Consider the following 27,687-nt stretch of genomic DNA (forward strand, 5'->3'; position numbering starts at 1 on the left):
ACACTTTCCATCATCATTATTCTGTGTCACATGCACAAGGGGTCCATCAGCTACATTTGGATTGTACTGCAACTGTGTGTGTGTGTGTGTCTGTGTGGAACTCACTGTATAGATGTAACTTAAAAGGATTATCCCCACTACTGATTATGGAATCATTTATGGTGGCTCTGTGGGACCCAAATTCAGTTGAAATTGGTGCTTTTTAGAGGTCAGTGCAGAACCACGCAATGAAAAAAGCTGCATACCGAGCAACACCTTGTTTGCTCATCCCTTTTTCCTCCTCCCAACAGTTCACACTCTACACCACATTTCAATTGCTCCCTGACATCACACTGGGGCTTGGGCACCAGTCTGAGAACTCCAAACATTCTGTAACTTCATTCCAAACCTTTCATCTTCTTACATCCAGAAACAGAGGTGGCCTACAGAGCAATGTTGACTGAAGAGGACAGCGACAAGAAAGGACTTCCGTGACATATATGGAGATAAATCTGTGTGGGCAGAGGGGAAGAGCAACTTTCCTGCAAGATTCAGCCCTGCAAATATTTCAATAACCTGAGGAGCAGCTTTTCCCAGCTCCAGTACAAGATGCACAGCACTGGTTTTTGCCTTGAGGACACCCCAGGGGCAGATATTAAACATTTTCAGCACCTTAAGGATCACACAAAGGTGAACAAACCCATGGCAAACCCCAAAGCATCTCACTGTACAAAACAAGTCAGGCCACAGTCAGATCTTTAATAAAAGCACTTTGAGTCAGTGACAAACATGATTCAGCAGACATGACAACTCAGAAAAGTCACGTTGGCGGGAGCAGTGTGCTGCTGGTGTTTGCAGAGGATCCAACAAGGGCCCTAAACCCAACCATCCCCTCAGAGGCTTCTCAGCCCTTCACCACACACCAGAAGGTTGCTAAAAAAGTCTCTCTTGCCTCACCCTCCTCAAGTTAGTATGGAAGAAGCACAAAAGGGTCTTTGTTCTGACCAAAACTGAGAGAGTAAATTAACCCAGAAGAAAACTCCAGCTCTAATCTCTGAGTAGGAGGTTAAGTTGATTTTACAGGAGGGAGACCAAACCACCAGTTTCATAATAAGCACTTCAGCTAGGGCAGTTGTGGAGAGGGGCCTGACACTGCCAGTCTCCCAACAGGATCCATCTGACTGCAGCAGGGCAGGGCAGAAAGCACCAACCTGCAGGAACCGTTCCCCACCGCAGCGGTGAGTCTGTTCAAAGCTACCAGCCACCTGGATGACCAGACAGAACATTTCCATTTAGCCATCTTCTGTCCTGCTCCCCTTACTGGGACATCAGAAGCCAATAAAAGGTGCATAGGACCCTAAGTGACCAATTCTAATTGCAGGAGTCAGTGATCCTCCTCCACTACCAAGGCCCTGGAGCTCCCTTGGCAAGGGGTTGTGCAGCACTGAGAGGAGGATGGCAAAGGGCTTGTCCTCAGATGCCCAGCACACACGAGAGCTTTGGAAGGTTGTATCCCTGCACTTTGGTCTTTGGGTAGTGCCACCTGCTCAGTATCTGTAGTGGTCTGGCTTGAAGGGCCCGTCCCTCGACAAGCCCAGGTATTTGGCCTGTTTGTCACTCAGCTTCGTCAGCTTCACACTCAGCTTGTCCAGGTGAGCAGCAGCCACAGCTTCATCCAGCTGCAAAACAACACACAGGGACAAGAACATCAGTGGAACACAGTCCTATTAGTCCAGGAACTCACGGGTCAACAGTGAGAAATGAGTCTGTGGAAACCAACAGCAGGTCTAATGGGGACTCAACAACACAGCTGTTCTCCTGCCAACATCCCTGCTCTGAGCACAGAACTGCATTCACATGCAAGAGCCCTGTGCTTTAGAGGGAAATCAAATTAAGCTTAAGTGAGACACAAAACTTTATATAATTATGCCCATTTCAATCTCACTTACACATTCACATCCATCCAACAAGCAAAGAACAGAGATCCAACTATTTAGAGATAAGAATATGCAGTTTGGTAGAAAAATAAAGGCCCAGTCGTGCGTCCTCTACAAAGACACGTGGACATACCATCATGGACTATCATCTTACAAAAGTATTAATACTACTGGAAAAAAATGCATTTCCTTTCCAAATATACCACCTTAGGGGCACACGTATTAGAAATCCATTCCAGAATCACTAACTCAGCACTACTTGTATCTGTTGGCATTGTCTTCATAAAGAATAAAGCCAAGGTGGCCTGAAGGACACAGGGTTAGAAATGTTGATGAAACTTCTTTATCCCAGAGGTGCCTGGAAGATGTGCAAACTCAAAGAGATTGAAAAATGGGTACAGTTAGAAGACAGGTAAGTGCTCCAGGAGCAGAAGAGTCAGAAAACAAACAGTAGGATGGCAAAGGAGCTGCTGTGTCAGAGGAGGATGTACAGCCACAGAGGATCTTCAAAGGTACAAAGGACAGCACAAGTAGGGATCAAGTGGGGCTGAGTTACAACAGGAGGACAAGCTGGATCATTTGTAATTCCTGCAAAACACAATCAGTGCTAAGGAAACAGATATAAGTTTAAATCCCAGCAGCATGGAAGAGATTGGTGGTATTTCCCCCATACCAGTTAAAGAGATGTGAAAGATGGCAACATATCTGAAGGGCAGTAAATCAACAAAGCAATCAAGGGCCAAACCTTCAGTTTGTGGAACCAGCATGGCCTAAATGATTCAATAACTAGTCCTAGGGACTATGGTAACAAGCCACTACTCTGAAGTAATCCCACTGCAGTGAACCAGGTAAAAAGCTGCATCTGCTCAGAGTACAGTTCACTGCAGCTCAACCTGCTCCTAACGGGAAATGTGGAACTGCCAACATCTGTTGAGAGCCAGTACAGCCAAAGGGGGGCAAGACAAAATTAGAAATGGAAGATGCAGTGGTTGAAGAATGTGGAAGGGAACCATCATGAAATCCACCAACCACCACTTAAGATTTGGGAAAACCATGAAAGAAAGAAAAGCTAACTGGAAGGACTGTGTTTAGAAGTAAAACAACTATTTAAGCTTAGCAGATCCTGCCAGAAGGAGGGTTAAAAACTGGGTCTGGTTGAGTAGACTGACATATGAAGCTCTCAGAGGTGTATTTCCAGCAAGTTTAAGACAGCTTACACCCACTTGAAAAGGAACTGAGTCACGGACAATTCCCAGATAAGGTTTTCAAGCTGCACCAGAGACCAGTTGTTTCACAGCTGCTTCAGCTTGGAGACTTTGAGACTTAGATATAGATATACACAAATTTAATTGAAGGTAAGCTGACATTCTCACTTTAAAAACCAAAGCTGAGCAGGACAGATTTGGTGCCAAGAACATGGAAACAACCATTTGCCTTGATTTCCAGGAACACACATCGCAGAAACGTGTGCACATTTGTAGGAGCTGATCAAAGCAATGTTCTTGCAGTCAAAGAAAGTGCAATGTAAGGCACTTGGTAATTCTTAAGTTTTACATTTGGACCTCAAAGCAACTGCACAAAAAAAAGGAAAGGCATTAGCCCAGAAAATTATCAGAGAAAGCTCTTTGTTGGTTCTGATGAGGGAACTGCTTTATTCTTTGAGCAAAGCCCTCTGTGAGGCACAGAGGGTCAAGAGTGTTGTGTCAGTGTGTGAACCTGAGGAGATCACTGCCACATGCTCCACTAACATGCACCTTTGTGTTTAACTGCTCTGGACATCACCTCTCCCTTCCAGTTCAAGTATGCTTACTAAAAATTGTTATTCAGGAAGAGGATGAAGCCACATTTTATTAGCAACACTGGGCAATCATTTTCAAGGAAACTGTCAACAAAACTATTCCTTTGAAGAAAATTATGTGCCAGGTTGCTGATCCACTCCTACACTGCATTTCTGGTATGCTTTGCTTGATCCTTAATGGATGGGCTTGGAAGCTTAAGTCCTTCAGCAAACACCTAATCAGTAAGCCCAAACATACAAATTCTACTTCCCAAATGGAAAGTATTTTCACATTTACTCTGACACCTGGTGGTACTCCAAAGGCAGTGGGATTTAACTCTAGCATCTTTTTCCATGACCATCTCAAATTCTCGGGCTTCTTTTGGAAAATTAAAACCCGGTTAGTTTTCTAAAAGGAATTTGTGAGTTATGATATGATCCAGATTTTTCCAAGAACAAAGAATACAGAGATAAGTTTAAAGGGAAACATGAGGGAATCTGTCATGAATATTTTGTGAAGCTTTTAGGACCGGACTGTGACAAGCTCTCTCAGGTGCAAATGGGACCCAGACTATCAACCAAGCAAAAGCAATTTAGTGTCACTCCAGCTTCAGCTCTGCCCCACTACACTTTGCAGCTGGACAGGCACATGAAGGCTTGCTGTGAATGCTGACAACCAGCAGAAGAAACAAGATGGAACAATCAGAAGGATCAAGTTGGTTGGGAGAAGCTCTGAGTACCCTGAGACAGGGCTTCCCAGCACTTCAGAGAAGTCAAAAAGTGACTGGGTGCTTCTATCACAGGTCAGGCAAGTCCCAGTCCTGCACACCAGGTCAGCCCCAAAACACAGCCCACTGCAGAGTCAGTGTGCCCAAAGCATCCTCTGAGCGACAGAAGCTCCTTGCAACAACGTTCAGCAGAAAAACACACTCCAGCACAAACAAGACACAACTGAATGACCACATCTGAATTTGGCTTCCTCTCAAGCACCTCTGGCTGCTCCAACTCACCTTCTTTGGCAGGAAGTGGACCCCAACAGCGTATTTGTCACTGTGTGTCCACAGCTCGATCTGTGCCAGCACCTGGTTGGTGAAGGAGTTGCTCATGACGAAGCTGGGGTGGCCCATGGCACAGCCCAGGTTGACCAGGCGGCCCTCGGCCAGCAGGATGATGTGCCGGCCGTTCCTCAGCGTGTACCGATCCACCTGCAGAGGGACAGCACAGCCCTGTCAGGACACACAGCACGGACACCTGCACGGCCTGGGGGCCACCTTCCCACAGCACAGCTCAGCACTGCGCTTGCAAGACACTTTAATTACAGCTGGGACACCCCTCCCTCGATTCCAGGCAGTGCTGGCAAAGCCTGGAGCTCTCCCGGACTTCCCAGCACGTCAGTTTTGGCATCGGCTTCGTATTTAACCAGCCATCCAAGTCTTCTGGCTTTTCCACGTTGTGTTGCCCCAGCCAGCTGTAAAACCCAGTTCAGATGTGCCCAGTGGTGCCAGCTGGGGTGGAGACACAGGGCAGAAGGAAGGCCTGCATGCAGCAGTCCAGAGCCTCTGAATTCCAGCCAGGGGAAGAGGCAGAGCCCTCACCCTGCTGGAGGTCCCCTGGAACTTCCTCCACCTCCATAAGGCCAATACACACAATAAACTGCCATCCTGGCTTCTGGTACCGCCCTTTGCTCTTGGGGGCCCAAAGGCATGGTCCTCTCCAGGCTGCCCTGGGGACAGCAGGACTCTGCACACACAGTCAGGTCTCAGGTGGGCTAAGGAGGCACATCTGTGTGACAGTCCCACACAAACATGTCACTTCACGTGTGCCTCAGCTGCCTGGGCCACACCAGGCACCTGCAACGGTGAAGTTAACTCTGCTTCTCCTTTATACCTCTCACAGCTCTTCTCCCCCCTGCTTTCACCCTGTAGGGGGTTGCAATATTAAAGTAATTAATGAAACAACAATATAGCCTATAAGTCACAAGAATATTCAGTATTAACTGGTATTTATTGCTCATGTCACACCAAGCACTTGGAAACAGAGCACTTTGAAAATACTTGAAAGATAATCAAAGACCAACTTTTGACAAAACCTAATGCTTCAGACCATTTATCTTCTGCTGGCACAGTACAGCAGCTGCATAAGGCTTAAAAGGGTCTCTCCTCACAGCTGTATTTATACTTTAGAGACTAAAAGTTATTTACTATTAAGCTAAACACAGCATTTTCAATTTTATCCTTAAAGCTCTGATCTGTAAGTCAGAAGCCACAGGGGATGAAGCTTTAATTGTAACAACACCAGCTGCTGAAAAACCATCTTTGGGCAGGATTTTAGCAGAGATGTCAAGAACAAATCAATAAAAAACCATTGTTTTAGAACAGGTATTTTGCCTTCAGAGCAGGTCTGTGTCCCAGCTATGCTTCAATCCCAGCACTATTTTCTATTTCTTGGGTTCACATAACAGACTGTGATTTCAGCACAACACAGGCAGGCAGTAACCACTTCAAACAGCAGCCCTAAAAAAGTCTTAACTAGTCCTGCCCAAAAGCACACAGCAAGGCAGGGTAAGAATGATCCCCCCTGGGCAGTTATTATGGATGCTAATTCTCCAGTGTGGACCACCAGTGACAGTGCTCAGTCCACCCAAAAAATAACATAAAGGCCATCAGGAGATTCTGGGAGGAATCAACAAAATAAGGAGGGAAGAACAACACTAGAACCCCTGAGAACAGCTACAATATTACCTATACCAAACATTATATTTACAGATTCAACTACAAGGTAGTTAAGCAGTTAAGCCACATTTCACTTTTGAAGTCTGAATTGGGTGGTTTAAAGGTGTCAAAATCTTATATCCATGTAATATCCACACAACTTGCCCCTGGACAGCTGCTGGATTGTGCATGGACCACATACCTTCAGCAACCTCTGACAGGAACCACTCAGTGCACAGGGTAAGAGAAGAAAAAGCAAATTAATGCCTTTACACAGAGGTAGTGGCACCAGAAGAGACTCAAATCAGTACTGTGGAAACACATCTCTCACACAGGTATATAATAGGTTGATTCATAAGCCCAAAAAATTGCTACAGAAGTAGAATTGAAGTTATCCAAGCAGTAAGTTCCTCTCCATGCTTATTCAAATGCCTTCTCCTTTTCCCCATCAGCATTTAGCTTGCTCTGGACTTGCTGGCTGCTTTGCACTTCCCCTCCACTCCATGAAACAAGAATTATTTGTTTACAGAGCCAAAGTTCACTGACCTTGACCCTTTCCTCCCCTCTGGAGTTGAGCTTGTGCTACAGGTCAGTCCCTAATTCCCAAACACAGTTGAGCAGCCCTTAACTGTCCTTTGAAAAGCAACATGAGTCAAATGGCACAAGAAGTTGTTTTTTTTCTGTCCCAAGCATTAAACATCTCTTACACCAGATCACCATTTGTAAATGGAGACCATGTGGTACCTAAACCACCATGCTGGACACATTCTTGGCTACTCTGAACCTGCAGCTGAAGTCCAACAACCCTCAGCTCAAGCATTAATCCTCTAATCAAGACACAGATGTCTCCATAGGAGTGAGGGATTTTTGCTCTTGTACTACATTCCCCTCTGCTACAGGATGCAGAAAAGAAGCTGCCAGGTCTTGATAAAAATGAGAGTATTTAGAGAGTTAGTACTTGGCATAATATAGGATATCTCACCCAGCACCCTGATGGGAACGTGTTATCCTTAAAATAAGTGAAGGATTTTACACTTTAAAGAGAAGACTGACCTCCCCCTGAGGTGTTCAAAAGACTGGGGACAATGTGACCATGGAAGTGGCCCTTTAATGAATCTGAGCAACAAAAGGGAGAAATGAGCAATGGCCTAAGAGCCAAACCAGTAATTTCCTTCCCAGAATTCAGTGTGAAAGCAATTCTAGCAATTATTGCAATGGTCTCAACACATGTACAGGGTGAGGGACAGAAGTTGCAGGACCTCCCTCCTGGGAGCCTGTTTCTAAATCCAAAGTTAAAGCATGTCCTGGAAGAGTGAAGCAGTTGCAGTAAATTCCTACTCAACACCTCTTGTTTCCATCACAGAGTTTGGGGGTCTAAAGTCACATTTTGCCTCTCAGTCCTTTTTTCCCCTCCCTTCTGAAATGAGGAAGGTTTTAGGATGTGTATTAGCCCCCTGCTGCTCAACTGCCCAGCCAAAATGGCAATCAGGTACAGAGAAGGGAAATTCCGAATAATGAAGCTCTTTAACAAAACTTGTTCATGTAACATCTGCTCAGCAGGTGCTTCCCCACCTTGTCTTGCAGGTCTGAAGTCTTTAGGGACAAGAAATCCAGACACAAAATGGAGCACAAGGGGATGCCACTGCCACAGTGTAACATTAAATATTATAAATAAATACAGCATTAAATGCAACAGTGCAACTGGAGACTCAAACCAGCTACCAGTGCTCCAGATTCACTGCTAGGAGTCAAAACTAACCTGAGCCAGGGATCAGCTTTCACTGGGGTGGGCAATGTACACATGTCCAGGCCACCCTCACCTCAGAACAGCTCCAAGCATGTGGAATGGCCAGGGAAGAGCAGATTTACCTCTAGGCACATCCCATCTCCAGTGGGAAGCAGTAGGTGAGTAGGGAGAAGTACCAGAGCCCAAGGGTACAGTGCTATTTTCCCCAGTAAATCCTCTCAGCTCCAGCTCCCTGTGCATCAAGCAGAGACAGAGATGGCCCACCCAGGGCTGGCAGAGGCACCTTTGTCAAACTTCAGCTAAGGAATTCCAGGCAAACACACTTGTGGCAGCCCCAGTGTGCAGGGAGCTGTGTGCTGTGAGCAGGGATCTCCTCTGCATCACTGATCACCTCCTCGTGACAGCAGCAGTTTGGAACAGAGGGTCAGGGCAGGATTTCTTCAGCACTAATCCTCATGGAAAACCTCGACCCCAATTCCATCTTTTTTTGAATGGTAATTTTTTCTAACTGGAAATTTGTTACAGTTTTTGTACCTGGGACTCCACTGCACCCAATCCATGGGGGACAGACTGGTTCCTCAATGCAGAGCACATAAAGCAAAAGGGATCACTACCTCTGTGCGTGTATGGTACCATAGTAACATCTAATTAAACATTCAACCATGTTTATCTCTTTAAGCAGTCCCAGTTTTAGTTTTAAAACAACTTGAGCTACCAGAAAGCACCTGTGGGCTCCTCTGTGGCAAGAGCTGCTCAGTCAGAGCACAGTCAGCTCCACACTAAGGGCATGAGCAAGAACAAACTTGTACAGTGAGAACCTGAGGGTGTAACTTCACACCTGGCTGAGGGCATGTAGAGTGTCCCAGGATACTGAAAAGCCTCTCAGAACTGCTTAGTAAGAGTCTGATGTGGGTGGCTAAAAAGCCACAGGGGAGTTAAGAAAACTGGAAGGGCAGATTGAGATCTAAGAGGTAAGTTTGGGTGTGGGCTTTTAAAAAGTAGAAAACCTGTCCCACAATCCTGCTATCAGCAAGCACACTGACTCTTCAAAAGGTCACCACAAGTCCCATGCCAAGTCAGATAAAGCCTGGTTTGCTTTACATGATGGTCTCTCCTCAGTGCTGGTGTTACAAAACAGTTTTGATCTAGTTTAGTTTCTCTGCTTTAGGACACACAGTTGGAAAGCTGAAATTTTTATCTCCCTGTTTTCCTTGTGTAGCTACAGTCACAGCTTAAAGTAAACACATGGTGGGAATGCCAGCTGAGCAAGGATAAAACATCTCCCCTGCTCTGCCCACACAGTCTGGGCTGCACAGGTTTCCAAAATGAAGCCACCAAGTCCAGAAGAGAAGTCTGAGTTTGGCAGAGCTCCAGAAAAGCTTTCCTGAGGCTTGAATGCCAAAGTAAAAAAAAAATGCTTTGAAAACAAAGAGGTGTGAATATTTTCAAACCTTGACACAATCCCAAAGGACATCCCCTCAGGACCAAGACTGTTCTGGTGCAGAGCAGTACTCGAGTAAGCAGCTTCCCATGAGGAAAATCAGATCAGCCACAGGGCAATCAGTTCTAAGCTGTTATAGGGTCTCTGATGGTCTGCTCTGCATTCATCACCTAACTGGCTTTCTGAAGCTGAGCTCAGGGCTATCAAAGCAAGCACATGTGCTTACCTCCTCACCACTCCCCAAACATCAAAGCTCACTTCCCTCAATGACATTAATTGTCTACACAATCACCACTCAGGGGTTGGCTCCTTCTGCCAAGGAAGTAGGAGCACATGGAGAAAGATGCCTCCATAGCAGGCACCTCTCCCCAGAGACCACCCTGAACACCTGGGCACTGGATGGAACCAGACACCGAGCAGCTACTGCTCCTTTCTAGGAGGAGAGGTTGGCAAGGGCTGTCTCACCTGAGGTTTAACATTCACTGCCTCCACTGCATTGTCATTCAGCCACTTTGCATCAACTTCCACATCAAAATGGCCAATATTACACACTATGGCATCATCCTTCATCTGCTCAAAGTGCCTGCAAAAGAAAAACAGTTGTATCAGAAGTCAACACACAAAAAACGTGTCCTCCTCCTCCAGCAGCAGCAGCAGATGCTCTGGTCCATAGCTCTGCTCAGGGACAAGGACAAGTGCCCAGATCACTGACTGCATTTGACTCTCACAAGGTGTGGGTCTGGGAAGTCTATTGGAAAAAACCCTCAGGCTTCTAGGGAAAGACACTTCCCAAGGATGTAATAACTTATATTTTCCCCAGTATGGAAAATAATACTATTTTGTTTAATTGGTCAAAACAAACACCTGCAGTTATTCTCCTTCCTACACAGAACTCATTTTCTCCATGACTTTGAAGTTTCCAGCAGTTTTACATTTCTAGGGACTAATGGCCTTATCTCCTCCCATCTAATCTGATCTTCCATTACATATACAATCCCTATGGCAAAGAAAGGAAGGAGATTGTGTGGAGTTGGGGTTATAAATTGAGATCTAAGAAGCAGTAACAAAACACTGCAGAGCAGTTCATTGAGAACAGGATGGTTTCAAGGTTATGTGTACTCACATATGGAACTACTTTCAACCTGTACCTGCCTCCTCTTCTGTTCACATTTATCTGACCTAACAGAATTTAGCCCTGATGTTCTCATTCTCCAAAAGTCTCTATCTATCCCTCTTGTTTCTCCTGCCATAAGATAGGAACAATTGCAGTGGTGCAATACCCAACAGAACTAAAATACCAAAGGCCCAATTTCTCACTAAATTCATGCTAAATTCTGATGTCCAGAAGTGAGAATGTGTGCTCATCCTCACCATACTGCTGACATGTTATGATTACATTAAAAAGACCTCAAATCTAACTGTACAGGTATGCTTTCACCAAAGCAAGTGGCTTGACCATACCTGCCCTGCACAATGTCAGTGCAGCCTGTGGTGGTGACAAAGATGTTGCCCTCTTTGCAGGCCTCCTCCATGGTTGTAACTTCATAACCTGAGATGAGAAAAAGTTATTTCTTTACCCAACAACCAGCATTTATTAACAAGTGGGATACAATCCCAGGAGCAGAAAAGTACAGAGAAAGAACAAGTAAAAAGTCTTATTTACGAGCAAAACCAGCTGATCTGTGGATGATGCAAAGTAGTGGCATATTTGTCTTGCTGAATACCAAAGTATCATGAAAATATCCATCCCTCACCTCTTCTAACCTGTAGAACTATACATTCAGCATCTTATGTCCACAGGGCTGATATCTGGCACAGCACACAGGCTGGATTCAGGGGTGAAGTTTGCAAAGCAAAGTGCACCCACAGCACCTGTGTGTTCTACTCAGGTATGAACAGAAATGGGATAAACTGTACTAAGAAGGCCAGTTACATGAGGCATCCACAGAAGTGAAGGAGCACAGCTTCCAGAGCATGCCATGAGCACAGCTGGAAAGGCAGAGAGCATGGTATTGCCCTCCACAAACATCTACTGAGGGGAAGGCCTGATGCTTTAATGTGGAGATATATAGTGAAGTCTAATCCCACACTGGACACGGGAGCTGCCCAAACTGAGGATAATAAACCCCCTCAAAACCAGGCTTAGAGCATTATGAAATGGGGCCTTACCCCACTATGGTCTGAATCCTTAACTCCAAACACATCTCCAAGGCCTCTAGTAATAAACTCCTTCCTTAACTGCCAGGAAAGAATTCCCGCACTTAAAATGGATTCAACTCTACCTCAGTAGAGGCAGGGCTGAAGCCTTCTCAGCCAACTCTCATTTACTGCTCCACATGCAGAGATGCCCACCAGATGCCCTAATCCCTGCCCCTCCTGCAGCCCTCACCTTCCATGGCTGCCTGGAGGGCGTTGATGGGGTCGATCTCGGTGATGATGACTCTGGCCCCGAAGCTCCGCAGGGCCTGGGCACAGCCCTTGCCCACGTCCCCATAACCTGCCACCACTGCCACCTTGCCAGCAATCATCACATCTGTAGCACGCTTGATGCCATCGATGAGGGACTCTCTGCAGCCATAGAGGTTGTCAAACTTGCTCTGAGGAAGAAAAAGGAGCAGTTTCAGAACAGATCAAAGGCACACAAGTGAAATTTCCTTACAGAAAGAAAATGTGCAAGGAGGCTGAGAGTCAGCTAAATATTTTAACCACCAGAAGGGATGGGAAGAAGGTAACCTGGTTTGATGGTTTTATTTATCCAGTCTCAATCTATGGAGTTATACCAGACACAGGTTTTGACACATCCCAGGTAAAAAGCATTTCACAAATACATCCTCTCTACTGAGCAGGGCTTGGACATGTTAGAAACTTGTAACTGGTAACCTGAATTTATCAAGTAAAAGCACAAGCAATTCTTGTACACAGAGGTAGGTCTGAATGCCCTAACCAGATGTTCACCAGCTCTCTGCTGCTGTTTATCAGACAGTGAACTGAACCAAGTGCCACAGGCAGGCAAAACACACCAGCAGATCGCCTTAATCTTTGCAAGAATGCACCTTGCAGAGCAGCAAGCTGCCCACATAAACCACAAGAAACTGGTTCCTGCAGCCCAAGAAGATCAAAATTACATCTTCCCCTGTGAAAAGCTGACAAAGAACACTGTCAAGGCCTCACTATTGCTCAGATTTAGGAAAATCCAGCAAGTATCCATTCACAATACTGATCACTGCAGTCAGGAACCCCTGGATTGCATTTCCTAATGCCCCATATCACACATCCTCCTGCTGCAACACTGGCACATGAGATTAACAGCCAGACCCTCAAATTAAAATTGTCCTGCTAAGTCAAACACTGCTTCACCACTTGAACACCCTCCTAAACCCAGAAACACACATTGCTGTACTATTTTTGTGATGTTCCTTCTCTTTGGGCCTTTTGTTTTGACCAGGAGGAGGAGCTGTACAAAAAGATTTCATTATCTGGACAGTTACAGAAGCCAAGAATTTTTAAAATTCTGGCTACTAATGTTCACCATTCACAGGAAACTTCTGGTCTCAAAGCCTGCCTGGGCCTTCTACAGCCTTAGGGCACCAATCCTTTTTACTTAACACTGTCTGCTATAGGCAATCTTAAGATTAAATACCTAGAGGCAGCGACCTGGTCTAGTGGAACGTGTCCCTGTCCATGGCAGGGGGTTGGAACAAGATGAGCTTTAATGTCCCTTCCAACCCCAACCATTCTGAGGCTCTCTGTGAGCAGGGGCACTGCTCTTTCAAATGGGACCCCCCCTTGCAGCTGGTGCCACATCAGGTGATGTTACAGTTTGGTTTTCCGTCTACAGCTTACAACTGTAAAGTCTTTCTAATAAAAAATAAATGCAAACTCCACATTTAAAACCCTTGCTGCTCCTCCTCCAATGCATTATCTGAGCAAGGAACAGCAGGAGGTCACTCCCAGCCTCAGGAGCTGGCCAAGGACTAGTGCAAAACAACTTATACCTCAGATCCAGAAGTTCCTGACTCAGTGTCTCTAAGTCTTATCACTGGCACATCTGCCATTATTATTTCAGAAAATCTGTATTGCTGATCCTTCAAACTCCAAAGCTAGTGCCAGCTGGCAATTTTGTTTCCCACTCCTCTGTCAGATCTTCCTTGCAGTATAAGCCTTCTTATGGAGGAAAACAGCATGGTCAGATTTGATTCCTCATCACTGACTGCAATCCAAGCCTTCCAGGTGTCTGTGCATTCCCATGCTGGATGCAGACATCTGTCCCCCCCCAAAATACATTTGAGTGGCAGAAGGGAGGAACAGAGCTGGCTGGTGCCTGCCTTCTCTCTCCAAATACTAGTACAGGAACCTGGCACCAACTGCCAAAAACTGGGAGAGCAGAATGTCAGCTCAGTTGCACATCCTCCCAGAGGTCTGCAACTGCGGTTAGTACAAATCTTGTACGATATAAACACCAAACAGTACTTGAAAATAAGCACTTTTTTGGCACTGGAATAAAGTGAGCTCAACCCAAATCCACTCAACAGGCTTTTATAGGAACATCTGGATTTCCAAATCTACTAAATAGCATTAATAGTTATTATGCAAGAGGCACAAATCTAGGTGAAAAGGATGTCAAAGAAACAAGTTTCTTCCAAGATCAACTGGATTCCAGCCCACTAGCTAGGAAATAAAAGTGTTGGATGCATCTTAGTGAGCAGAAAGGAGATGCTCTCCAGACAGCACTGCAGGGAAGGCAAGCCAAGCAGCCCATGAGAACTGCCAGGCCCAACAGGAAATGTTCACATGGGAACTCAAAATAGATTCAGCAACTGGATTGAAAACCATCGAGATGCATAAACCTCAAATACACCTGAAATTCCCCCCGTAATTCACCTGCAGCCAAAAAGCACCAGCACCCTTCAAACAGCACTCCACCTCCTCCTGGATTCACCAGGATTTATCCTGGGGAGCAGTAACAAAGCTAAGCAAGGGATAAACACCTCCTGCCCTGTCCTTGGAACTGCTGCTCACAGACATCAGCCAGAGGCTGAGCAACAAACCTGTATCAGCCACAAGCTCATGCAGGTCACACTCTCTTTTCCAGCTGGTACCTGACACTGGGATGGGCTGCCCAGGGAGGGGGTGGAGTCACTGTCCCTGGAGGTGTTTAAGGAAAGACTGGACATGGCACTCAGTGCCACAGTCTGGTTGACAAGGTGGTGTTGGGTCATAGCTTGGACTTGATGATCTCAGAGGTCTTTTCCAACCTAATTCATTCTGTAATTCTGTATTCAAGAGTGGGGACAGGCTCCTTGCCCCAGGAACTGACTGTGCCCCAGGAGCCACGATTCCCAAAGGGGTTTTCACATTATTAAAAAGCAGAAGAATGCATGTCCTTATGTGCAAAAGAGCCCTTGATGTTCTGAAAAATGGGGCATTTACAATGGCACGTCCCACTAGAGACATCATGGGCTCACTTCAAGGATATGGTGGAAATTTGCTCAGCACCAGGTCAAGAATAACCCAGGATGAGAAGGAAGACTTTCATGGGAATGACAACATGCCAACCCCAAGCTGATCAGAGAGCAGAAGAGGGCAGAAGGCTCCATCTACATCACCTTGGTGACAGAGTCGTTAACGTTGATCGCCGGCACCTTCAGGGTCCCATTGGCCTTCATCTTGTACAGGTTGTGAACTCCAGTGGTTGTCTCTTCTGAAATACCTCTGATTCCTGTGGGGAGAGTAAAAGGATTCACCTTAGCTGGAATTAATGCTGCTGCAAACCAGCACGTACCAGTGCTGGGAGCACCCTCCAGAGGCCTGAAGTTAAACAAACCCTTGGCAGGGAGCAGGGAAGAGATGAAAACCCTAATTTGGATCCTCAAACAATAGTTCGGAGCTTCAAGTTTCTTCCCCCACAAGGCAATTAAAAAACAGCAGGACAAAATACTCTTTGAAAAAAAAGAAAGGGACCAGCTCTTGATCAAGGAACCAGAAAGATTCCCCACTCTAATCTATTTTCTCACAAAATAATCCTCTGCAAAAAGGACAAGATGTTCACCTCAGTGATGTTTTTCCAGCATAGTCCATTCTAGAAAGTGGCTTGAAAGGAGACAATACCCAGACAACCACACTTAAAACTAAAGCACCTGGATCAATTGGGAAAAAAAATATCAAATACACAGTTCACCATTCCCAATCCTCCTGTTGTAATCTCCTTCAGCTCTGCTTAAACAGCCAACACCCCCCAAATCTGGATACTCACTAATCTGGAGCTGATTGAGATTCACAAGAAAAGAGGAGCTATGAAACCTATGAAGTTCTACCCATACCAGGAATCTCTGCAGAGGAGACACTGCCCCCTCCAGGCAAACACCCTCTCCCACTGACCTCATGGAATAAGACTGACAGGATGCTCATCAGGAAAATAATTTTACAGCCATTTTGATAGAAAAACTCTAAGAAATAAACAACATTCATGAACTGTTCTGTTCATGTCCTTTTACTGGTGAAGCAGGTGACAGCCCAGGCTATGTCATGTGAGTGCACATGGACAGACACAAATATTGTCCCTTTTCATGTCATTTTTCTTAATTCGTCTCCCTCACTATATAACACGTAATTACTCACGGTTCCTACACTCATCTTTTTTTCATCCACACTCTATCCACAGCCCTCCTAGTACTTCAAAAAGGTGAGTACTACCCTTTAAATGTCACAAGTAACAGCAGGGAAGCCAAAGGACTTGCCTGAGATCACCAGGCAGCAGCACTGGCAGAGCTCCTTGCCCACAGCCCAGCCCACCCACCTCAACAGCCAATATCAGTTTAGGGATGAGTAAGAGGGAACTAACAACAACTCCCCAGCAAAATCCCCCCAAATTATTAATGTAGTTTGTTAATTCTGGGCACAGAGAAGTGTCCCAGTGTCATCACCTCCCCACCCACCAAGACCCATGAGAAATTTATAGGACAGGGTGCCTGGACAATCCCCTCTCTGAACAGCACAAGAACAGCCATCACTGCTGGGAGCAACAGCACCAGCACAGCCCCAAGGCAGGGACAAAGGCAGCAAGATCACATGTGGATGTGGCACTTGGGGACATGGGTTAGCACTGGGCTTGGCAGTGCTGGGGGAACAGCTGGACTCGATCTTAAAGGTCTTTTCCAACCTAAAGGATTTTGTGATTGGCCCCTCCAGCTGGGCAGCTGGTTTTACCCCCAGAGGACAAAGAAGTCAGCCAGCCCAGGGGCCTGCAGGCTCCAGGGAGGCTCCTTGAGGACCCTGCAAGAACACCACAGGCTTGCAAGGAAGGCCAGAGGATGTGTTTCTGAGCTACAAACCTCTGCACCCTCCAGCACTCAGGGGTGCTGTGCCTCCCAGCCAGGAGAAGGCAGCAGGAAGGGGAAGGCAGGAAGGGTGCTTTGCACCAACCCTTTGGGATTCATCTGCTTGGCTGGAACAGTCATGGATGGCAACAGCTGCCAAGAGCCCAGGACACCCCCAGTAAGGGGCAGCAGGGCAAAAGGGAGGGAAGGGGAATCCCAAGTTTATCTCAGTCCCTGATCTCCAGCACAGCAGAGCCCTCCACTGCCCCTCCCCAGTCCCACCCCAGCACAGCAGTGCCTCCACAGCCCCCCAGCCCAACACCCCTCCCAGGGTAGTCACACACAGCTGCTGAGTCTGGTCCAAACCCACCCCCCTCTGTTTAAAAAAAAAAAAAAAATCCAGCTGTGAGCTGGTCCGAGCCCAGGGGAGCAACACAAACCAAGAGCACCTTCGGGCCAAGCCTCTGGGTGCAATTCAACGTGGTTTTCACACCAGATTTTGGACAGATGCCTCAGTGGAGCCTGAGAGGGAGCCATGAGACCTCCACATGGCTCCCCAGCCCAGCAGGCAGAGGCACCAGCACTCCGTGGCACAGAAAGGAAAGGAGACCAATGCCAGTAGAAGGGAAGAGCTGGATTTGCCTGGAGAAGACGACGACTCCAGGGAGATGTCACCACAGGCTTTCAGTACTTGAAGTGGGCATGTAAAATGGGGACAGACTGTTTAGCAGGGCCTGTTGCAACAGGACAAGGGGGAATGGTTTTAAACTGAAGGAGGGTTGATTCAGTCTAGATACAGGGCAGATGTTTTGTTGTTTTTTTTTTACAGTGAGGGTGATGAGACACTGGCACAGGTTGTTCAGAGAGCTGGTGGATGCCCCATCCCTGGGACCATTCAAGGGATCTGAACAACACGAGCTGAAGGTGTCCCTGCACATTGCAGGGGGGTTGGACAAGATGGCCTTTTAAAGGTCCCTCCCAACCCACACCATTCTGTGATGAGGCCAACTGATCTCCAACCTGTGTCTCAGCACAGAGCCCCAGACAACCCTACTCCCCTGATGGTCATCTGCCCAGGGAATGCATCCAGGCTTTGGCATATTCAGAGCTTCCTTGGAGGGGACAGGACAGTTTAAAGAACATTGCCTCATGCAAAGTGAAATGGAGCATCTGTAGTAAGCCTCCCAAAAGCATCCATGTTGTGGTCCAACTGCCTGGATCAAGTACATCCATGCCCTCGTGAAGGAAATCTGTGAGAGGTCATGGCAGGAACCTCCAGTTCAGACCTGCCTTCTCTCTTCTAGTCTGGCAGCTGGAAGACACACTTTTCATCCTTCCAGAGCTCTCCAGACGACATTCCTGAGCTTAGTACACTACCTTTAAGTGGCACTAAGCAAACCTCCCATCTTGTATGCCAGCAGCTTCCCCTCTCTGAAGGCCACCTGAACGCTGCCCCAGACATTTATAGCTGCTCTAAACCACTCTGCAGCTGCTCCAAGTGCTGCCTACACCTTTCATGTTCAAAGCCTGAGGGATTCAAGTGATTGGGGAGTGGAGGGCATTCGGCAAGGAAAAGGTTGGACTAAACTGGAAAAGCCTTGCTAAGCACCCAGACCTGCTTTGCTCCCCTGTACTTCTTACCTAAGAAATGAGTAAACATGAATCAAACATGAATCACTGGATCACAAATGATCCAGTCTTCTCCATCCTTTCTCAACAGTGGACTTTTGTACAGATGCCAGAGACCTCCCTTGCAAAACCTCACGACTTTCTCCTTTGTTCAGTGTTAGTTTTCTCTCTTCCCACCTTTATTTATCTTGCTATTAAGGGAATTTAGTTGAATGGAATAAGCCAGTGGTACAAAGACCCTTCTGCCCTCCAACAGCAGGCACCACTAAGGACAGGGGAAGCTTGCTGAGCAGCTCCACAGGTATTTGACACATCTCCTTGCTGAAGGAGGCCTACTTGCTACTGTTATTTGCACACTAGGACTCAACTATTTAAATTAGAAGCAGCTGAAGCACAGAAGACAATTCCCTCTGAAATCAGCCCAGAAAATTTTTCCAGCCTTTAAACGGCACTTTGAGCTGCCTCATTCCCAAATGTCTCCTGTGCTCAAAATCAACACACTTGACACACACTGTACGTACTCTGCTAATGTTACTCTTGTTCTACCTCTCACCAAGAGGTCAAATATCCCCACAAGCCCTTAGGATACATTAGCCTCTATCATCTTGAAGATAACATAAAAATGGCTGCCACACAGCTCCATTTAAGCAGACTTTGCACAGAGGGCTCAAGACAGAGCTCAGATAAATGAGATCAAGACTCTACTCAGTGGGTCCCATTCTGGAAGTTTTGCTGTTTCCAAGGAGCAATGGTAGGTAAAACAGATCAAGTCTGTCACCCTCTACAGAGATCACTCTTAACTTACTGGACTGCTGCAAGGAGGCTTTTCAACTACAGCCAGTGCAGATGGCCACACATTTTGGCAAGGGAAATGTTGACTGGTATGACATCCTGCCTACACCCTTTGAAAACCCAGAGGAAGAGCCATTCCTATGAATTTAGGAAGTAAACCCAGACAGTAGGGATGTTTTTATCAGAGGCAGATAGAGATGGATGCCAAGATATGAGACAGTTCAGCAGCCATTGCCCTACTGCACCGTATTATGCTGGTCCCTTCCACACCAGGAGCACAAAGACAAGCAAGAAGGAGCAAAGGGCTGGAGGGGAGAAAGAAGCAGAAAGCAAGAGGGCTGGAAGTGTGAAAGCAGCTCAGCTCAAGGACCCCTGGGAACAGGGACATCAACAGGCACTACACGGGCATGGCAGGGAAACAACCCTGCAAAACAGTGGGAACATAGAAAATGCCTTTTTTGGCCTCTTACAGTGCCAGGAAGACTGAGAGAGGCATGATCAGTTGTGGTATTCTTTGGCATCAAAAACATCAGAAAAGTAAGAGGTCATGAACATCAGACAGGGGCAACCCAGGAAGCACAAGAGCTTCAATGGAAGAGAGAGGAGCCCAGCATGGTTGAGCAAAAACCAATGAAAACCTCTCAGTACAGTTTAAATAACACAAAGATGCTGACTGTTGGATTACAAGTGGCATCAGGCTGAGGATGAAGGAGAAAGTGAGGCCTGGCACAGGGAAAGTTTCCCCTCTTCCTGGTGTTCCTACCCCCACGAGCACATGGAAGGGGAGCAGAGCCCCAGCCTCCTCTCACACAGCCCCACCCACAGCCTGCCCCCTTCAGATTTTTTCCCCACATCTTCCTCCTAAATCAGAGCAAGAGTCAGAGAAGAGCTGATCCAGGGGTCTTCTACAGCAACCTCAGCTCTACAGACAAGAACATGAGCACACCCCACTGTATCACCACCCAATTTTCTTCACTCCCAGATGCCTTTAGCAACACTGGGCACCCATGGTTTGCTGCAGCACAGGGGGTGGACACTGGCAGGGTTAAGGAGAGTCTGTCACACTTGCCAGGCACAGATCAGCCTGGTCATGCCAAATTCCCTTCACATAAATCTTTTACATAAACATGTTCTAGCAACAACAGCCTGTTCTCAGTTTTACTAACTTGCACTGAAGGAAAGTCAAAGCAAGAGTCCCAACCCTGGCTCCACCAGCATCTTCACTGTCAAACTGGGTGAATTAATGCCTCACAGTATTTAAGGTAGAAAACTGTTCCCTTTCTCAGGAAGGCTACAGGTTGTCATGACTTCCTCCAGAGATGCACCAAGAGGAAGGGGAAGAAATGCATTAATGTTAAAGATATTAACTGCAAACAGACACTGAGCAATCATAGAATGCAGCCCTTTTCCAGGAAGCTTTTGGCAAGACAGTAGAACCACTGGTCAGTCTCAGGCAATGGGCACAGTGAAGGATGGCCAAAAGGACAGGTCACTGGGCCTTATGTACTACAGAGCAGAGATGGAAACAGCTCCTGCAGGTAAGAGATTCTGGTCTTGGGCTGTAAGCAATTTTCCCAGCCTGTTTGCACATGCCTGTCCCTCTTCCCCCATCCCTTTTCCACCAGCAGGGAATTCCTACAGAAACACTCCCAAACAGCCTCCCAGGCAGAGCTGTGCCTGACAAAACAAAACACAATCACCTTTCAGGAGCTGTGGGTACTTGGTATGAACCAGGTTGGTAAGATCTCCGCCATCATCCAGGATCATGTTGAGGGGCTGCCCATCCTTGAAATACAGGGTCTGCTCGATGCACCACAAATATTCCTCGTCCGTCTCCCCTTTCCAGGCAAACACTACATGGGAACAAACACACCATTAGCCAGTTTCTTACTCAGCATGTAGTGAAGCAGCCAAAGAAACATTTCATCAGCAGCTCTCAGTAGCAACCAACGGATAGATGATTATCTGTGCCTGCAGGCCAGAAAAGACATTTGTACTGAAAAAAAGATCTCAGAGTGAGCAAAGATTAAATCACTTTGCCTCTTGTTCCAGGCCACAAACATGGTCAAAATTTTGAGACTTCATTGCTCTCATTCTTCTTCCAGGTTAAGAGAGAGAAGGCAAAGTACACTAAAGTAGATTCACATCCACAACACCTCACTGGCTCCTCTAATACATCCTATGCTACCAGGAATTAGAAATAGCCACTGGACATATTGGTACAGACAAATGAAAACACAACTACAGCAGTTTCTAGCACAGCAGAAAAAAGGGACCAGACTACAGCATGAGCTGAGCAGCAGAATATAAACTCTTCAGCAACTTTGAGTTTAAATTCTATTCTCTAGCACAGCACTAAAATCCAAGCTGAGGTGCCTCATCTGCTCTGCACATCCAGCCCCAGCAAGGTGCTGCAACCACTGGCCTGTTGTGTCTAGCAGGATTTGTCCTTCCAGGCATTTGTACCGGCTTCGTGCTATACTTGACCCTCAGTGGCACTCAAACATATATTAGGCACATTATTTACACCCCTCAACATTTGACTAAATCCTCATGTTTTCACTGTTTACACAGAAAACTAACCTTGAGCCAAGAAGAGCCAATCATGCAACTGCCCTTTCTGAAGAAATGTGCATCATTATCTCATATTGTATCCAAAGGACCAGCATTCCTCCAAGGCCTCGAATTCAGGATGTGAGGTGCAATATTAACAAAAAGAGCAAGTTCCACAAAATGAGGACACCAAGGGCAGAGGTCAAACACTCAGACAAACACTCCACCTGTAAAAGGCTCTTCAGTGGAGTTTTGGGTTTTGAGAGCAGTGAGGAAAACAATAACCTAACACCTAGAGAGTGCTCCCTGGCCCTTTGACATCCCATGCCAGAGGCAGGCAGAGGCAATGCCTGAAGCTGGCAATGCCAAATGAGCTGATGAAGAGGACCACTTTGTTGCCCTAGAATGCACCACAGATGAGGAAAGACTTGTGGCAATAGTTAATTATAACAGAAATGAGAGACACCTCCCAAAGCAGAGAACCAGGCTGCCAGAAATCAGATTTAGCCTCTGCCGACACCTGGGCTCAGGTATTGCAGTTCCCAGCACACAGCCATGAGGATTTCATGTCCTTAAGCTGAGCAACACAGCAGACAGCTTAATGTATTTATACTGATCCCTGAGGAACTGCTCTTCATGGCAAGGTGACAGTAACGAGACAGCAGCATCCTGATACACCACTTCAGGGATACCAGGCAGGAACACAGCTGGGCCAGCTCTAGCCTAAAAATACCTTGGGTATTGCCCCTGGCACTGTGAAGAGCATATGGCAGTTCACTTCCCTTCCCCAGCCCCTGTTCAGCATAGAACTTGCTGGAAAGCACAAAACATCTCCAACTACACACACCTACACACCAATCCATTTATTTAATCACCAGCCCATTCAATCATCTTAATGAGCAGGCTTAGAGATGTAAGATACAGGCAGGCACTGCCACAGCCTTTGTTAGGAGTGCTGTGCACAGGCTGATGCAACACAGCCTGAATCAAGTGTCCCCAGTGCTTCGGACGGGCTGTATCTATCCTGAAGCTTGTTTGGAAGAGCTTGATATGTACACAGTTGGATTTAGCAGGAACAGGCAGTACAGCCCAACTCAGAGCCAAACCAGAACATGGATAACTTACCAGGGACACCAGCTTTTGCAATAGCAGCTGCAGCGTGGTCCTGCGTGGAGAAAATGTTGCAGCTTGACCATTGTACCTGGAAAACAACCCAAGTTTTGTTTGCTGAACAAAGTTCTGAGATATCAGGCACTCTCTACCACGCACAGGAGTTAGAAAGGGAGCAAGAGCAGAAAGAAATTAGTGCAGATTCCTGCCTTTCTCAGTAGCTCTGAGAAATTAAGGTGAAAACTAAGTGTGTGACTAAGCCAGGGAAAATAACGTCACTTTGGGAGAGAACGTAAGGGAGCTTTAGCTGTGCCACTTATTCAGCCATCTCCTTGCTCATGAGTGCTTCTCCCAGACAGCCAGAGCATACTTCAGCTATAGATCTTCAGGAGTGCACAGCAGGGTGGGTTTGGAAAGTTTTGGTCACTAAAGGTCAGATTTTCAGAACAGCCCCATAGCAAGTGTCCACTGAGGAACATGGACGTGCAGCAACACACCTGCTGGCACTGACAACAGTCAGAAATGCAGCTGAAACACTACACTCAATCAACAGGCATTCTCCAAGGTTATGCTCACCCACCTCCCACTCTGTGCTCCAGTCATGGAAGCTTTTCCAGCTGAGCTAAGTGTATTCCACAGATTTCATAACTAGGCTCAGGCACCTGGAAAAGCAACAGCATGTGCTGAATTGCACTGAAAAGGATCTGCACACCTACTGCAGCTCCAACCACCACATCCCGGAGCCACAGACACTTCCCACTCTGCTCCCCACAGGGCTGACTGGCAGGTATTTCATGTTCATTGGCCGCAGACCTCGAGGAGAGGGGGCAATAAGGCACAGTCCTTCAGCCTGTTTGCAGATACACACCCCACCTCATCAAGCAATGACATTTCAAAGTAAGGGCTGCAGTAGGACCCACCTCATCTGAGCCTACACAACCAACACCTGCCAGTGAAAACACACCGGGAAAGAGCACAGGAAAACTGAAACCATGACCTTAAGCACTGCATCTCCTCACCTGGGTTTTTGTAAGCTCCCCCCATATCAATACAGATGACATCAGGAGGCATCAGAACATTCAAAGTATACAGAATACCTATATAGTGTTACACTTCGAGCTTGATACAGATACAGGCCACTTCAACTCTGCACTCCCAGATCTGTAACACCAGTTTGTGACACAGATCCTTGAATAACTGGCACACTTGATGGGCTCGGAGCCACTGGTTATGAAGAGGATGCATTTTTATTATAAATTTAGAACTTAACACTCTTGAGGCACAGATTATTATTATTTATTCTGTCTTTGTTAACCCAGCCAAAAAAGCAACACCAAGGTTTCTGTGCTGCAGTGAGCTACATCCTCACTACAGAGGGTATGATTTCATCAGCTTCATTCCTCCCTCCCTGGCACCACAGTTCTGGCAGAATACATGAACCAGGGCTGAATCCTAACTCGAGCCAAAGCCTAAATGAATACAGAGCATCACAACAAGGAGCTAACACAGCACCACACACCTTAAAGGCACAACCACAACACGCTGAGAGGAACCAAATCCCTGCAGGCACCTCCCTGAAGGACTCGGATGAAGCCCATAGGACACCGATTTGGGGTTGTGCTCAGACTAAAGCAGCTTGGCAACGCTGAACTAAGCACACAGCTGCCTAGGTCGGCCATGCTGGGACAGAGCAACCAACAGGAGCAGCAAGGAGCTTCCCAAATTTCAGTGGCTACTGCTCTCTTTCAAATCCTGCAGAAGGACAAGAATTTCATACACAGAGTGGCTGGAACAAAGCCAAGACTGTACCTCCACAAAGCTCCCCTTCAGCACTGCACTACTTGCAACCATGGAACAGCTCTGACCAGGCTGAGTAACACCTGCATAGCAGCTTGGCTGACCTGGCAAAGTGTCCACACCTACTGCTTCCTCCTCTTTTTGAGGCAATGCCACAGGTGGTACAGAGGAAACTTCCTCTTCTCTCAGTGCCTTTCAATCAGCATTGACACTGCTCAGTTCTGGACCATTCCCAGGGAGGGATGGGAACCTCTGGGCAGCCTGAGTTCAGGCAGCTAAACTTCAGGAAGAAGGAATTTCAGATCACACACAAACTTAACAATCCATCAGAGTTCCAGCCAGCTCCCTGCTCAGCACACAAGCAGTGCTCAGATGCCTGGCTCTCTTCAGCCCCGTACAGTGAACACTCAGCCGTGAGGTCTGGACTTCATTCAGCAAGTCAGGCATGGGACACATCTGTAAATGGCTTTTAGTACCTCAGTCTTTAATATGGACCAGAGTAACTGGTGCAGTCACACATGCACCAAATTCAAAGTCAGTGAGTCCCCAGCCCTCAATCCCTGAGCCACACTGCATCCCTGTTGTTTTCCTGCACAGCTCAAGGGCAGCATGAGCTCTCAGAGAGCTTCATTAAATTCTGCTGACTTTACCAGGGCACAGTGTGGTTCTTAATACAGGCTAATCTGTGGTGGGGGCAGTGGCTCAAGCCAGCAGCAGCACTGCATGCCCCAGCACAGTAGGGCTGTGTGGGAGCACTGTGGGCACTGCCTGGGGCACTGCACACACTGCTGATGGAGCTGCTGCAGCCACCCACCCACCCAGCCCAAAACAGGCACCCAGAGGTCCTGCTTGTCCGGGGGGGCACCACACCCCAGAGATGCACAGAGCACACACACTGTGTGCTTAAGGAGAGAAGATCCATCCACTGGGAGATTGCAGCCTCTTCCAAAAAAGTACAGCCAGGATTCCCAAAGGTGTTATACAAGCAGGAGCAGCGACCCCAGCAGGGCATTACCCAGCAGCTGAAGGGGAAGCTCAGCACTTTACCTCAGCCCCCAGGGCGAGGAGGGTCTCGATGAGCACTGCTGTCTGCACCGTCATGTGGAGGCAGCCGGCGATGCGGGCGCCCTTCAGGGGCCGGGACCCGGAGTACATCTCCCTCATCTTCATCAGCCCTGGCATCTCATTCTCCGCAATCTCGATGGCCTTGCGACCCCAGTCTGCAAGGCTGATGTCAGCTGTGAGAGAAGCAGGACAGCTGTCAGAGTTTAAATAGCTGAGACCTTGGGATCCGTTCACACACTTGTGAGGAGGCACTGGCTGCAACAGCTGAGCACCCAGCAACAGCTGGGAGGCAGAGCCGAGGGAAAACTAGACCCTATTGCAGCCGCTCCCTCCTTTTCTACTATTGTAAAAGGCTTTCAAATGAGTTTAGACCAAAGCTAAGAGCCCCTCTGGGAAAAAGCACGCTGCATGAGCATATTAATCAGCTGTGATCTAGTGCACAGACATCCTGAGGCCCATTCAGTAAGCCACAGCCTTAAGCACTTAAAGACACTGCCCAAGTGTCCAACACTTCCTATAGAGGAACGACTTCCACAGTAATGACCTGCATGTGGGGAGGAGCTGCCTGTATGGCACAATGCTCCCTGAGAATGCACCAGGAGCTGTGGTTCCAGGGGGAACCTTCCCCCTCCTCAAAGCAAAGCACTGCAGGTCCTACCCCCTTGGATGCACAGAAATTATTTTAAGGCTACGTTACTACCTTAGTTACCAGTCTTCTACTACAGATCTTTTTTTACAAAGGTAGAAATTCAGCAAAAAAGATGAAGAGAGGCTTCTAATAGGCTACTGCACTCACCATGTCTGACCCCAGTTTTAAAAACACAGGGGTCAAACAGGTAATGCCCACGTGCATCAACCCACTGTCCCTCTTACTCAGTTTGCTCTTTCAGAGATTTCAGAAGATTCCACTTAGACCATGGTCAGACGCTTTTCTTTCACCTACCTCGTGAACAGGGGCCGTTTAAAGCACCGGGGAACACCAGGACTGGCGGGTTTAACACAGACAGGCTAATTGCATTTTGCTGCAGGATGAAGCCTGGGGCCACTGAAGCTACTGCACGTGTTAGAGCTGACTGTACAACAACCAGGGTCTGAAAACTGCCTGAAAACAGGCAATGGAAGGACCATGGAAACAAACACATCAAGAGGAGGTTGAATCTTACCCCTTTAAGGGCTCGGCAGCTTTACCAGGGCTGCTTAAAAAAATATCCCGCAGTATTTTGGGTTCAGAGCCTCCAGGGTAAATTATTTATGAATCTGAGCCTTAGAGACGAACGTTCTTCTCTCTGAATTCAGCCTCCGAGGAACACCCAATTTTTAATAAAAATCGGGGTTCTTTGTGAGTCTCAGCTCCACAAAAACACCCGCCAAAACCTCCAGGGCACGTGAATCACAGGTCCCGGGCCGGGAAACGCTTTCACATTCGCAGCAAAGCCCGTTCCCGCCAAGGGCTCCAGCGGCGGGGCAGGGCCGGGGCTGCGGGGCAGGAGAGCGGCACCACGGCGGGGAAACCCCTCCGGGCACCCCCCGAGCCGCCCTTTCCCCGCGGCCGCTGCCCCAGCGCAGGGGGGGCTCGGGCCCGGCTCCCCCGCGGGCAGGACCCGCCGGCCGCGGCCGCCGAGGCCGCGTTCCCCGGCCCGGCCCGGGGGAGCCGCGCGGGGCCAGCCCGGGGCTCGCACTCACCCACTTTGTAGGGCAGCCGGTCCGACATGGTGGAGCTGCGGGGCCCGGCGGCGGCAGGAGGAGGAGAAGGAGGCGGCCCCGCGCCCGCTTTAAGTAGAGGCGGTGCCGCCTGCGTGAGGCGGGGCCGGGCCGCGTTTCCTCCGGGCCGCG

At 47.7% G+C, this 27,687-nt stretch overlaps 1 protein-coding gene across 1 annotated transcript; it reads right to left on the reverse strand.

Moving 5' to 3' along the window:
* Nucleotides 1–718: 718 nt before the first annotated feature.
* AHCY (adenosylhomocysteinase) lies at nt 719–27,667 on the reverse strand. Its single transcript, XM_027719123.2, has 10 exons — nt 27,538–27,667; nt 25,837–26,027; nt 23,008–23,083; nt 21,030–21,182; nt 15,199–15,311; nt 11,982–12,189; nt 11,054–11,141; nt 10,058–10,175; nt 4,704–4,898; nt 719–1,658 (listed from the first exon to the last, which is right to left on the reverse strand). Exons 1-10 carry the CDS (start codon nt 27,563–27,565, stop codon nt 1,527–1,529), a joined length of 1,302 nt encoding a protein of 433 aa, XP_027574924.1. The 5' UTR covers nt 27,566–27,667; the 3' UTR covers nt 719–1,526.
* Nucleotides 27,668–27,687: the final 20 nt, after the last annotated feature.

This window comes from Pipra filicauda, unplaced genomic scaffold (assembly GCF_003945595.2).
Source record: "Pipra filicauda isolate LSUMZ 115617 unplaced genomic scaffold, ASM394559v2 scaffold707_size140544_pilon, whole genome shotgun sequence".
NCBI classification, from domain to species: domain Eukaryota; kingdom Metazoa; phylum Chordata; class Aves; order Passeriformes; family Pipridae; genus Pipra; species Pipra filicauda.

Excerpts from the sequence above, each read along its gene's own strand:
- AHCY (XM_027719123.2), bottom strand. The coding sequence starts at position 27,565 with ATGTCGGACCGGCTGCCCTACAAAGTGG. Across the intron at positions 11,142-11,981 it reads CCTCCAGGCAGCCATGGAAG|GTTATGAAGTTACAACCATG; the intron begins GTGAGGGCTGCA and ends TTCTCATCTCAG. Across the intron at positions 4,899-10,057 it reads CAGTGAATGTTAAACCTCAG|GTGGATCGGTACACGCTGAG; the intron begins GTGAGACAGCCC and ends GTCCCTCTGCAG.